We start from the raw sequence: 14,348 nt of genomic DNA, 5'->3' as shown, positions 1-14,348 counted from the left end.
GTACACAATGACTTTATTTCAAATATTATTTACTTTTTAAAATTGTTACTATTAAAATGAATAGTAATATACATCCATCAGGGCTGGGCTATAGACTGTGGTAAAGTATGAGGTCATGGGTTCTATGCAGCTTAGTTTTAATTGTCAATATGATAGTTCTCCTCAATGAGGGACTGTGGTTGTTAGTTGATATGGGAAGGCCTAGCCACAAAATAGGTGGCACCCTTCCCTGTGCTTGGATCTGGATCGTTACAAAAGGAGAACCAGAGCCAAGTGTGTGCATGTGTGCATTTGCTCTCTGCTCTTGACTACTGATGTAACTAGCTGCTTCAAGTTTCCTGCCTTGACCTGCCTGCCATGATGGGACCATAACCTACAACTGTGGGCTAAAATAGGCCCCCTCTCCCTTAAGTTGCTTTTGTCTGGGTACCTCATCACAGGAACAGGAAATAAGTACATGGAAAATAAACCTATAGGTTCCTCACCTAGCATTGGAAAAAAGTAATTTAAAGTAATAATGAGGGGCTGGAGAGATGGCTCAGCGGTTAAGAGCACTGACTGTTCTTCCAGAGGTAGCGAGTTCAATTCCCAGCAACCACATGGTGGCTCACAACCATCTGTAATGAGATCTGATGCCCTCTTCTGGTGTGTCTCCAGACAGCAATAGTGTACTCATATAAATAATAAATAAATAAATCTTTTAAAAAATGATGTTGATAATAATAACAATATTTTAATGACCACTAAGAAACTGTAGCAGGTGAGTCAAACTTGAATTTTAGGACTGCTTTTGCTTAGGGCTAGACTGACTGGATATGCTGTATGCAAAGAATGGCTGAATTAGAACATGAGGGGGCTGCATGGGTCATAAGTAAAAGTGAGGGAGACTCTATAGCCCAGGTTCTCTATATAATGGCTTTGCTGGCTGTGTGACCTTGGACAGATTCCTTAATGTCTCTGTGCCTGTTTCCTTTGAATGCCATGTTGGTAATGCGATAGTTACTGACTACACTGTTTGCAGGTGTGATTCTGGTACAGCTTGGGGGCTCATTTAGGACTCTGTTAGGACTAGCTTCATGTTATTTCTTGCATATGGAGAAGATAATCATGGCACGTCCCCTCTGAGAATAGAGTCCCAGATGCAGAGCAGGTTGGCTGGGAAAGAGCATGACCACCATTACAGAACCCCACTCTGAGACATTTGTACACAGTGGCAACAATAGTAAAACCTCCTGTGCTGAGAAGGAAGCCCATGCTGAGGACAGTGAGCCTGGAGCAAGATATCTGAACAGGAGTCATGGAGCCCACTGGGAGACCACAAAGGGACACTACTGTGTTCCCCGCTGCTGCTGGGTTGAGCAGCCTTTCACTTTGTACCATCAGCCCCCTCCTCCTTCCCAGCTCCTCTCTACTCAGAGTCAACAAAGTCAATGCTGCCAGAGCTTCCTCTAGCATACATGCTCCATGTGGTCTTTGCCAGCCAAAGCATTCAGTACAGTGCATCTCTATGACCCCATCAGCTGCAGCAAGTGTGTCTGGCCGTCCTTGACTGGGCTCTGGAATATCACGGTTAGAGGTCACAATGGCCTGAGAGGCTGTGTCCATCACATACACAAACCCTGGGGCCTGGCTGGCTGACCCTCCACTGCTAGGGGCAGAGACTCAGAACCTGCCTCAACCATGTGACTGCCAAGCCTGAGCTTTTCTACCCTATCTTTGCTCTCTGGCTTCTCTGGGCCCTCCAATCTCAGGTGGGAATTTACTGGAAGGACAGAGGTAAACTGCAGGTACAGAGTAGTTGTCTAGATTCAGCTATTTCTGAAGGTCATCCTGCCTTTTCACTTCTCAGTCTTGTAGACAGATACTCTTTTTATATAGTTGCTATTAAAAACTACCTGTCTTGTAGGGTTTTGTGAAGTGTGTGTGTGTGTGTGTGTGTGTGTGTGTGTGTGTGTGTGTGTGATATACATATAAATCTATGGGTATATACATATGTGTGGAAGCCAGCTGTTAATGTCAGGCGTCTTTATCACTTTCCAACTTGATTTTTCTGAATCAGGGTCTCTCACTGAACCTGAACTGATTGGTGTGGCCAGCCGACCAGCAAGTCCCTGTGCTGGGATTGCAGGTATGTGCTGCTACAGGTTTTAATGGTACTAGGGATTCAAACCCATGTCCTCAGGCTTGCACAGCAAGCAACTACAGTGTCACCTCCTAGCCCCATGCCTCATACTTGCAAGTCTTTTTCTATTACTAGATTTGGTAGTTGTGAACCAGATAATGTCTGGGTGCTGGCCTGACTAGACCTCTAGCCACAGCAGATTAAATCTGCCAACCCTCATAATCATGCACAAAATTCCGCCTCAAAGCCTCTTGTTTTATTTTCCTTTTGAGGACTCTAAATCAACACATTGGCTCAAGGTCAGCTCAGTCCTCCAAGGAGAGTAAGAACCAAGACCCTTCATCATGATGTCCACTGGGAGTATCTACCTCAACTCCCAACCCACTTAACCCAGGGTCCCAGTGCTTACTGGAACAGGCCCTCTCCTGGTCTGGGAACACCGCCGGGGGTTGTGGGTTCGGGACTGATTCTGGTTTGCTGAGGATGAAAACCTCAGCATTCTCTTTCCGCTTAGCAGATAAAATCCGTTCCATTTTATTACCTGTGGGGAAGCAATGGATTCTGTTAGCCACTGAGCACAGGGAAAGCAGGGCATCCCTCTCAGACATTTGTTTACCATTTTCTCACTTATTCAATCAACAAATATTTATTGAACTCTACTGTGCCAGGAACCTTGCTAGTAGGAGATTTGGGGAATACTGCAGACAGCACTGATAAATAAATGAGACACCTTGAAATGACACGGCTTTCAGCATCTAACATTTCCAGACAGGAGAGGTCCTTCCTAAGAAGTGTGTGCACACACAGAGACAGCGACTGTGGTGAGGCACTTGCTCAGAATGTTAGTGTGGTTGGCCAGCCAATGAGCTGCTGGCTTTAACTGATCCAAGTAATGGTGCCAGCAAGGGCATGTTGGAGATGAAGGGGCACAATAAGATGCATTCTCAGTCCTCAGGGACTCGTCTAGCTAGAGAGGAGAGCTGACCAGATGAGGAAATAGGATGTAGACAGAAGTCATGAAGATGCAGCTAGAGGATGAGGCTAGCAAAGATGCCCAGAGTAGTGATGGAGCGGGATTCTCATGGATGACTAGTGTATTACCAGGGACACAAAGGTGGAACCATCCCAGATTCAGGAACAGCATGTGCAAAGGCTCAACGAAAGCTTGGGAACTGAGGCCTGTCCTGGCTGGAGGTTTAGATGGTGGCCAAACCCACCCTCTTCAGATCAATGTTTCCACAAAAGCCCTTAGCACTAGTGGCACACAGGAGACTTCCAATGCCAGGTGCAGATAGTATTTTATGAATTTGCATGTATTATGGCAAAGGGACAGAATCTAGAACTAGGGTATCAGGCATGTTAGTAATTCACTCAGCCCCAGACCCAGACCTGAATGCATTTCTGTATCTTAATGTATATGGGAAAATGTGTAACTAGCATGTCAAACCTTTGAAGGACATGAAAGTCACACACAGGTCAAGTGTAGGGAGGAAGCTCAAGGGCATATGAGAAACACCTAAAGACCCCCAAAGGCTGGGACAGTGTTTGGCTCCTGTACTGAGGGAACTCCCATCCTGGAAAACAAGCAAACCCGGAAGGTGACTATCCAAGCATGAAGTACGAACTAATATACTCCCTTGCTCACACTCAGTGGGCTCTGGCCACACTGACCCTTTTCCTGTGCTTTGGCACACTATGCTCTGCCCCTCTTGGAGTCCCTGCCCCAGAAAGGCTGGGTCAGTGCACCCTCTGCTGGGAACACTGCCCTGACTACTCCAGCTACAGCAGCCCAATCCCATCCCCGCCAGCATTTGCTGTAACTGTCAGAGGTCACCTAGAAGCAAGTATCCCCGAACACTTGTGCCCCACTCCACTAGTGTTCCTTCTACTTTCCAAGGTTGTTTTCTGTAGAACAGAAACTGGTGGACAGCAGCTATTCCTGCTGGCCTAGCTTCCTTCTTATTCCCTCAGATTCCCCTCAGCCACACATGAACAGGTCGAGGACAAGACCCCTTAACCCTGTTAGCTAGCCTGGCACATCAGCCCCCAAAGAAATAAATTCTGAGTGGCAGCGACCTGTGGTAGACTGCTACTGTGGTTTTTGAGAGCCAATCCTCAGCTTTGGGGAGAAAGAAACGGACTTTCTAGTGATGCTACAAGGCCATATATACTAGGAAGGCAACTGTGCCTCTGAATGCCTGAAAGCCACCTCAGAACGGAACTAAGGTGGGAAATCTGATAGAAGAAGAGAAGCAATAGGAGGGGGAGAGGAAGAAACAGGGTAGAGGAAAAGGGGGGTATAGGACAGGAGGGAGGGGAGAGAGGACGGGGGGAGGGGAGAGGGGACAAGAGGGAAGGGAGAGGGGACAGGAGGGAGGAGATGGGGTAGGAAGGAGGAGAGGGAACAGGAGGGAGGAGAGAGGACAGGAGGGAGGAGAGAAGACAGGAGGGAGGGGAGAGAGGACAGGAGGGAGGAGATGGGGTAGGAAGGAGGAGAGGGAACAGGAGGGAGGAGTGAGGACAGGAGAGAGGGGAAAGAGGACAGGGGACAGAAGGGAAGGGAGGGGACAGGAAGGAGAAAAGAGGACAGGAGGGAGGAGAGGGGACAGGAAGGAGGAGAGGGAACAGGAGGGAGGTGAGAGGACAGGAGGGAGGAGAGAAGACAGGAGGGAGGGGAAAGAGGACAGGGGACAGAAGGGAAGGGAGGGGGGACAGGAAGGAGAAAAGAGGACAGGAGGGAGGAGAGGGGACAGGAAGGAGGAGAGGGAACAGGAGGGAGGAGAGAGGACAGGAGGGAGGAGAGAAGACAGGAGGGAGGGGAAAGAGGACAGGGGACAGAAGGGAAGGGAGGGGGGACAGGAAGGAGAAAAGAGGACAGGAGGGAGGAGAGGGGACAGGAAGGAGAAGAGGGAACGACAATGGCCTAGTCCAGCTCTAGCCTTATAGGTATTCAAGGCTAGTTGGAATGCAAATGCCACTAAGTCCCCTACAATACACTGGGGACAGTTTCCTTAGTCTCTGAAGTCTTTAGGAGCCTTTCCCCCTGCAGTATTCAGGGCCCAGATGAATTCACCCCTGTTCTGGAATTTACTCTGAGCTGAATTTCAAGCACTGTGGAACAATAAGTCGTCGGACTAGATGCTGAGACTCTCAAGGCCAAAAAAAGCTCATTGGAAGAGCTCATGAGAAGAGCTCACTTTTAGAAGCTGGGTTAAACTCCATCACCACAAGGGTGTCTGTGGTCTGGGGAGGCCGGCCTTCCAGTTCCTGGTCCTTGGGGACATCTTTCAGCACTGCATCATGGCTGGGAAGGGGACATTCATCTCTGGCATACACTGGCAATACAGGGTCCTCGGTCTCTGTCTCAGAGAGGACGTCTTCCTCAATAGAGTCATACTCGTCACTGGAGCCGTCCTCTTGAGTCTGGAGGCTTGTGCTGAGTCCAAGACCTTTTCTCAGCTCCTGCAGAAAGCCCAGGAGACGTGAAAGGTAAGAACTTGTGTGGAACCAGACATGTGGAATCAAAGAACAATCTCAGCCAGATGCTGGGGCTGCTTTGAGGATGGGAAAGCAAAGGTCAGAGGGTATGAACATGAGGGGTGCTGTGAGGAGACACCACGACCATGGCAACTATAAAAGAAAGCATTTACTTGGGGCTTGCTTACAGCCTCAGAGGTTTGGTCCATTACCATATTTAAGTTTATTGCTTGTGAATTTAAAATAAGCAGAACAACTCAAACTGACTGATGGTGGACACCTGGATGTGAGAGCTGCCCTTGCATGGGCTCAGGAAATGAGGGACACGTAGCTGGGAGAAAAAGATCCTATCACGGAGTAACTCTGAGGTTCCACAGGGCACAGAGCTTGTCAGGGTTGAACCTGGGTATTTAGCTGGGCAGTTTTGTAAGTGATGAGTTGAGGGTCTACTCTCCTCTAGCAAATGAGGAGAATGAAGAGGTGGCAGACAGACCTGAGGGAGGCCTGCCAGGGAAATGGATCTAAGGCTCATTTTCTTCTACCCAGCTTGCAGAAGAAGCTGCCACTAGCAGACCTACTGTCAGGAAGGTGCATCCTGGAGAGAAAACCGAAGCAGTAGCAAGCCCTTCCCTGTAGTTTGTGGATTCCTTGGGCTACTTCAGCAGAGCCATGTTTATCAGGAAAGATTAGGGAGAAAAGGAAAGCTGGATGGAGGGAATCGTACAGACATCTATAGTAGGCCCACATGGTTTCTGAGAACACCAAGTTACCACAAACACTTAAGAGAGAACTAAAAAAAAGACTGAATAAAAACAAAAGCAAAAGCATAAATACTGCTGTAGTGCCAGTCTACTGGCAGGAAGGGGGCCCGGAAGAGACCCCCGAACTCATGCTGTCCTCCCAGAGGAAGCAACATTCTGAGGACTACATCAGGGCAGAGGCTGGACCCAGAGAATCACTCCCAGGCCTGGACTGCTTTGAAAGAGCTGGAGTTTGAGGGATCCTTTCTTCCTCTTGCCTCAAATGTCTGTCTGTTGTTCCACAAGTAAAAAAAATAGATGTGAATCTTGGTGTGTGTTTGTGTTTGTGTGTGTGTGTGTGTGTGTGTGTTTGTGTGTGTGTGTGTGTGTTTGTGTGTGTGTGTGTGTGTGTGTGTGTGTGTGTGTGTGTGTACAGGCATGCAGTGGATAATTGTAGATTTAATAACTCTGCAGAAGATGTTCCCTGCCACCTGTGAACATGTGCCCTTCATGTTTGCCAAGATCACCAAGGAAGGCCTGATGTAATTATGGGGTAATCATGAGAGAGGCAGGAAGAGGAACATCAACAAGATCTAAGAATGGAAACATACATCAGGAAGAAGAGGAGAGAAGATGCTCGGATGCTGGCCCTGAATGGGAAGGATGGGGCCAAGCAGGTGGCTCTAGACAGGTTCTTTCCTGAAGCCTGAAGAAGAAGCACAAGCCTGTCAAGGCCTGGAATCTAGTCTCAGGACAGTGAGTTTCCATCTCCAGCTCCCAGTACCATCAGATAAGCTGCTAAGGTGATAGGAGTTAGAGCAGCAGCAGGAACTCAATATAAATGCTGTCTTTTCCAGCTCTTTCTCTCCCTGTCCCACCTGTATCAATACCAGGGATAGTCACTTAGCAACGGCACAACTATCTGGAGCACAGTGGGGCTTGGTAAATACTTGCTGAATAAGTAAACTATGTGGAAGCCTGGGTGTTGACTTAGCAGGGATAGGACACACCTCCACACCTCAGAGGAGGAGACATTGATGACAGGACCCTTCCTGAATTAATTCACTCCTCTGAGCCACATTTGGATCTTCATCAAATGGCTCACCTTGCCCCTGACACAGTGCATTGTGAGAATACAGCCATGGTCTGAACTCGGCATAGTTCTCCTTAACAAGAGGACATCTGGCAATGACTAGATCCATTTTAATCATAATGTGTGTTGAGAGAGAGTGCTACTGACAGCTAATAGGTGGGAGCCAGCAGTGATGGTGCTGAACTTTCTGGAAGGCAGAAGACAGCATCCACTTCAAAGAATGATCTGGTCACAGTTCCGACTGTGTTGAGGTCAAGGAGCCCTGTGTTAGAGCAAGAATAGATTCACCACTAGTGCTCAAAAGATAATGTAAGATCTTCTGGTTGTCCATGCTGAGATGGCCTGCACAGGCCTCATGGGAGCCACACTGAGGTCCTGACTCATGTCACCAAAGCCTGGCTGTCGTGGGCAGTCAGAGGCTCTTTCTCCCCAGGGGAATGTGAGTTCCCGGATGGCCTGCTGTTGTGGTAGGCAGCATCAGCTGTAACTCAGTCCTTTACTGTAGACTGCTGCCCTGAGCTCTGTACAACACTCAGGTCCTTTTCCTTTGATCTTCACAATAACCAGGTCAGACAAAAAAACCAGAAGCCCCGTGATCATTTGAACTTGGTAATAACTCTCAGTGGGGTGAGCTTAAGTTCCTAGGAAAAATTCTCTCTGTTCATGAGCCCCTATTTTTTGTTTGTTTGTTTGTTTGTTTGTTTGTTTTGGCCCAGCTACTTTTAAGATGAAGAAATGGGAACCAGCCGGAAGGGTGATTCCTTCCACTGTCCTTGAAATCCCACTCTGTGGCCCAGAAGAGTTCCCACTGATATCCAAGACTGAAGCTCCACTCACAGCTAATTCCAGGCATGAGACACTGGGATCCATATGTACAGCCAGGGCCAATGAACAGGATTCTTCTGCCACCTTCACAGGGGCAGCTCCACATTTCTATGATTGCAACCCTGTATTGATGGGGTCCTTAAAGAAGAGAGCCTCTTAACTCATGCAACTTCTCATAGTGATTATGTGGTAGAGGTGGAACTTCTGTTCTCAGCCACTAGTCCTTATTCTTAGAAACCCACAGATAATGCTGACTTTCATGTTTTCAACATGGCCCTCAATAGGGCACATAATGGGGTAGTTCTCCTTTGATAAGAAGGACAGCCATTCCATAAGAGGTCCTCCACAGCCCAGTAGCTACTGGGTCAGAAACTTCAGAGCACATTGCTTATGCTTTAACTTTAGGACCCACTCTGGTCCGGGGTGTGTGTGTGTGTGTGTGTGTGTGTGTGTGTGTGTGTGTGTGTGTGTTTGCGCCCTCGCATGCGCGTGCACACGCGCACGTATGCACTCATAAATAGCACATGGCAGGTAAGTGGGCCTCTACCACTGAGTTACAACCTAGTTCTTGGTTTTATGAATCAGGGTCTTACTAATCATGTGCCTGTGCTTACTGGGATGCTGTGCTGATGGCTAGTCACAGTAGAAACAAGCAGACAAGACCTCTGCCTTCACCAGAGCATACAGTATGCTGGGTGAGTTAGCAGAAAAAATCAAAAGGCAACTAATTCCCATGGCTCTGTGTTAGTTCATTATTTACTAAGATGATGGATAATTTAAGAACTTACTGCTATACTTATAGATTGGTACCTAGTACAATTGTCATCAGAGAGACATCATCCAGCAACTGATGGGAGCAGATGCAGAGACCCATAGTCAAACACTAGGGGGAACCAAGGGAACCCTACAGAAGACAGGAAGGACTATAGGAGCCAGATTAACTAAGCAGGGCTCATAGGGGCTCACAGAGACTGTACTGACAATCATGGAGCCTCGTAGGTCTGTGCTAGGACCTCTGCATATACGTTATGGTTGTCCAGCTTAGTGTCATTATGGGACTCCTAACAGTGTGTGTGTGTGTGTGTGTGTGTGTGTGTGTGTGTGTGTGTGTGTGTGTGTTGGGGGGGTATCTAACTCTTTTGCCTGCATTTGGAATCCTTTTCTCCCTACTGGGTTGCTTTGTTCAGACTTGAGATGAGGGCTTGTGCCCAGTCTTGTTTGTTAATCTGTTATACCACGTATAGTTGATATCCTTGAGTGCCATGTTCCTTTTTGAGGGGTGGGGGGAGTGAAATAAAAGAGCAGTAGATCTGGGGAGAGGGGTAGGAGGAGGGAGGGGAAACTGGGTCAGGATGTAATGCATGAAAATAATAATTTTTAAAAAACTAGTATTTTTCATGGCAAAGAAAGTGAATTTCAATAATCCCTGTTTTAACCTGCTTTCTTTTTCTTCTACGAAGTCAATGTAAATTTAAAGACCATACTGATTTACAAGTACAAGTACACACACACACACACACACACACACACACACACACACACACACACTCTAGACTCTACATGGTTGTTCCTTTTCCCTAAGAAAAAGACTCCATTTGCTCACAGGAGGTGAGTGACCTAGGGAACCTAGGCTGCTCATGTGATGGGAAACCATCTGTTTCAGAGGCAAAAGGGAACTGAGCTAAGAAGCTGCATCTCCCTAGAAAGAAGCCCATTCAGAACCTTCCCATCTGCGAGAGCAGGACCTTGGCAGGGATGATAGCTTTGAAAGCCAATCTGCCTGCATTTCAAAGCAGTGCCCTGCTGTGGGATCTATGAGGGGCTTTGAAGTTGTCACCCAGAATTTTCTCTGGAAAAACTTACTTTATACTTTGCTTTAAAACTTGGATACATTCAATTTCAGTGTTCAGTGTTTCAAATGCTAACTTCAGAAACATTCCATCAAAGCCTTCCTTGTGGGGGCCAAGGTACAGACATCATGGGAACTGAGCTGACGACTGGGCACACAAAATGCCCTCCCCATGGGGAATTGGAATGCTTAAGGGATCGGATGGATGTTGCAGACAGAAGGTGTGGCTATAGAAAACACTACTAAAATGTAGCCAGGTCCTGATGTCCAGGAGTACAGTATCTGTCTACAAGCCTCCTCTCTCTGCTGGGCTCAGAGTGAAGTTCACTAGGTGACTATTAGATGCCAAGGTCACACAGTGGCAGAACCAACACCCATGTCATCAATAACAACACAGAAGTTTTAACTGCGCAGTTACTGCTGTATTTCATATACCAGCTAAACTCACTATGTACCTCATTTTAGCCCTCCGACACCCTGGTCTGGGAATGGCATCATATTGGCCCAGTGAGATGAAAGACAAGCCTAAGGTCACACAGATGGTAACAGCCGAGTCAGTGTTCAAATAATACCTGGCTGGGTCCAAGGCTAGGCTACTGGCCATACCACACTCATTTCCTGCCAGGTACCAATACAGAGCAGCCAGTCTCCAGAAGAACTGAAGGCATGTGCTGGATGTCCTAAAGTCTGTGTTATGGTCTGGATGTGGCGTGCCTCACACAGAGCTGTGATTTGAACCCTGAGTCATCAGCTGATAGCACTCTGAGAATGGGTAGAAATGTTGAGGGAAGCTTTGTAGGTCATCGCCTGGCCCTGGCTTTAGTGCTCTCTGCTTCCTGTCTGTTTCCATGTACACAGCCTGCCCTGCTGCATGACCAAGATCCACCAGTCTTTTTCTGAGAAATGTCCCTGAGACAGCACATGGTGAACATGCGTGGATGGAGCGTTACACCCTGAACTACCTCAGAGAGGAGAGAGAAGCTGTCTAAGTTCATTCACACCACCCTCATGGGCCTGAAAGCTTTTTTTTTTTTTTAAAGATTTATCCATTTATTATATATAAGTACACTGTAGCTGTCTTCAGATACACCAGAAGAGGGCATCGGATCTCTTTACAGATGGCTGTGAGCCACCATGTGGTTGCTGGGAATTGAACTCAGGACTTCTGGAAGAGTAGTCGGGTGCTCTTAACCACTGAGCCATCTCTCCAGCCCCGCCTGAAAGCTTTTTATCCTGCACTGGTTGATTGATATGTTCTATTTGATCATTCATTTATTTAAGAAATATTTGGGGGTCAGTAAGGTGACTCAGTGTGCAAAAGCAATTGCCACCAAGCTTGGTGACCTGAGTTTGATACCCAGAACTGACATGGTAAAAGGAGATATCCAATTTGCACAAATTATCCTCTGACCTCCACAAGTATGCATGTATGAGTATACATGCACATACAAATGTAAATAAATGTAATTTTTAAAATTAAGAAAAGAGGCCGGGGTTGGGGATTTAGCTCAGTGGTAGAGCGCTTGACTAGCAAGCGCAAGGCCCTGGGTTCGGTCCCCAGCTCCGAAAAAAAAAAAAAAGGAAAAAAAAAAAAAGAAAAGAAAAAGAAAAGGGGCCAGACAGATGGCTCAGGGGGCAAAGGTGTATGCACTAGTCTCAAACCTAATGAGGTCAATTTCTAGAACCAGACAGAAGGAAGAAGCCCACTACTGCAAATTTCCCTTTCATTTCCACACATGGACAGACATATCTGTATACTTAAATAAACAAATGTAAAAAATTAACTAAAAAATAAATATTTTTGGTGAAAATGTCTGTCTCTCATAAGCAGATACAGATGATAAAGGCAAGGAACAGAGTGATAAACAGGAGAGGAAGCTCCTGTTCTCATGGGATCCTGATAGGACAACAAGGATAGCCATCTGATAAGAGACCTCCCACAGCCCAGCGATGGCCCCCAAGTCACAAATAGGATATGATTTGTGTCCTAACTTTAGGGCCCACTCTTTGTGTGTGTAGTTGTGGTACATATGTGGTGTATGTGTGTGGTATGTGCTTGTGTGTGTGTATAATAGATATGTGTGGTTGTAGTGTATCTGTGGCTTACTACAGATTCAGTTCTTGGTTTTATGAATCAGGGTCTCACTAAGTTTCCCAAGCTATCTTTGGACTTAAGTAGCACAGCCTGGCCTAGAACTCATGATCCTTCTGCCTCTACCTCCTGCTCTCTGAGTTTATAGTAATGTCTCATCATGCCAAAGTATACTCTGCTCATTTTAAAATCACATTCTTCTATATCATTTTCCATAGAACTATGACTAAGAAAATTATGAAGTATACTATGTATGTATTCAAATATTGTACAAGAGATGAAATGAAGGCTCAACAGATAAAGTGTTTATCATGCAAACATGTGAACTAGAGTTTGGATCCCAGAATTTTCCTAAAAGCTGAGCAGGCACAGAAGCCAACTATAATCCCAGCAGATGGCTGCTGTGCACACTTGTGTATGCAGCTGAGTCACGCAGGGTCCAACAAGAGGAAGCCTTCCAGCATGCTGCCATAGCTGCTTTAGGGGTACATGGGAAGCTAAGTTGTGGGCTTAAGGGCAAGATAACAGAGCACACGCCAAAAAGAAATCTTCCCAAGGTCGACAGGGAGTTTACCATTTGGAGGAGAAGCCAAGGTTCCCCACCTTACAGAACATGTAGCAGTCACACTCAGGTCCTGCTCCTCTCCCCTGGTATCTATCAAGAGGCAACAAAGAGCACAGGAAGAAGCAAGGACAACCAAGAAGAGACAGATGCTCTGGTGACTCAGCCCCTTGAAAGATAGGCCACAAACTTTGATTAATTTAATTACAGAAAGCACTAATACCCAGGAAAAGAGAGTTTGACAGGAGAAGTGGAAGCCAACTGTAGAAGCTGGGAGACTGTTATCCCCAGAGACACGTACAGGGAACTCATCCGTGAAAAGAAACAGCTAGCAATCTTACAACTTTTAATTTCACCATTAACATTTCTAGAAAGATAAATTAAGTCGGGAAGAGCACCAAAGGGTGACTAATTAAGTATGCTAGAAATCATGCCAAGTGACTTTATAAGAATACAGTGCCCAAAAGACAAAAGGAAAAGCACTCACACTACTAGGTGGAGAAGTCTAGACAATGTTGTCCAAATCAAGTTCCAGTGGATAAACATTCAGAGAGAGCAGCCTCAACTATTCTGTTTTTCTTCATTTTTAAATGTTTATGTGTATGGGCATTTCCTTGCATGTATGTCTGTGCACCACATGTGTGCAGTGCCCATGGAAGCCAGAAGAATACATCAGATCCCCTGAGACTAGAGTTACAAATAGTTGTGAGCTACCATGTGGGTACTAGGAAGGGAACCCAGGTCCTCTGCAAATCACCACATATTCTTATTGAATTTGCTATTCAAGTGAGAACATTGCACCGAAAAGAGAATGGTTAGCCTTTTGAAGTATCATGGAGGATTCATGAAAATAAACTAACAGGTGGCCACAAATCAGACCTGAGAAACTTCCAAAACTAGGAAATCAAACAAGTTATCCCAATGCAGCCAATTAGAAATCAACCTGAAAGGCAAAATTAGAAAAATAAAACCTACTTAGAATGTTTAGAAAATCTTTAAAATATGGAAGAGGAAACCCTTCTAAAGTCCCAAGTTTATTAGAAGCAAATGACAACAGTCCTACAGTGAGGCGTGCAGGGTAAAGACAAACTTCTGCCTGAAGGAGAACTCAGCTGTTCCACCGCAGAGTAGAGAACAGGGCTGAGGCAGTTTGAGTAGGAATGGCCCCCATAGGCTCATAAGTTTAAATGCTTAAGTCACCAGGGAGTGGTACTATTTAAGAAGGATCAGGAGGAGTGGCCTTGTTGGAAGAATGTGTCACTGGCTGGTCCAGTGTCACACTCTCTCTCAGGTAGCCTATGAAGTGGGATGTAGCTCTTAGCTACTGCCCCAATGCCATGCATGCCGCCATGCTCCCTGCCAAGATGATAGCCTGCCATGCTCCCTGCCATGATGATAGTCCTCTGAAACTGTGAGCAGGCGCCAATTCAATGCTTTCCTTCATAGGAGTTGTCTTGGTCAAGGTGTCTCTTCACAGTGACTAAACAAGGGCTGAGGGTAGGTGAACAAGGACTTGTGGATCTAGATAACAGGGAGCCTGAACAACCGACTAGGCCCAAATGTCTAGGGAAGAAAGAAGTAAAGGCTA

General features: G+C 46.5%; 1 protein-coding gene across 15 annotated transcripts in view; it reads right to left on the bottom strand.

Moving 5' to 3' along the window:
- Katnip (katanin interacting protein) overlaps positions 1–14,348 on the bottom strand; it is a 166,341-nt gene that overhangs the window by 75,747 nt on the left and 76,246 nt on the right. For all 15 annotated transcript variants that reach the window (XR_015630535.1, XM_087571703.1, XM_087571723.1 and 12 more), the window contains 2 exon segments: positions 5,320–5,584; positions 2,532–2,663 (listed from right to left, as the gene is read on the bottom strand). Coding sequence is in view for 14 of the 15 variants with exons in the window: in XM_087571703.1 (XP_087427829.1) it covers positions 2,532–2,663; positions 5,320–5,584 (397 nt within the window). In the remaining variant the exon portion in view is untranslated.

Source organism: Rattus norvegicus, chromosome 1, assembly GCF_021556685.1.
Source record: "Rattus norvegicus strain SHRSP/BbbUtx chromosome 1, alternate assembly SHRSP_T2T, whole genome shotgun sequence".
NCBI classification, from domain to species: Eukaryota; Metazoa; Chordata; class Mammalia; order Rodentia; family Muridae; genus Rattus; species Rattus norvegicus.
This window is presented reverse-complemented; position numbering and strand designations above follow the sequence as displayed.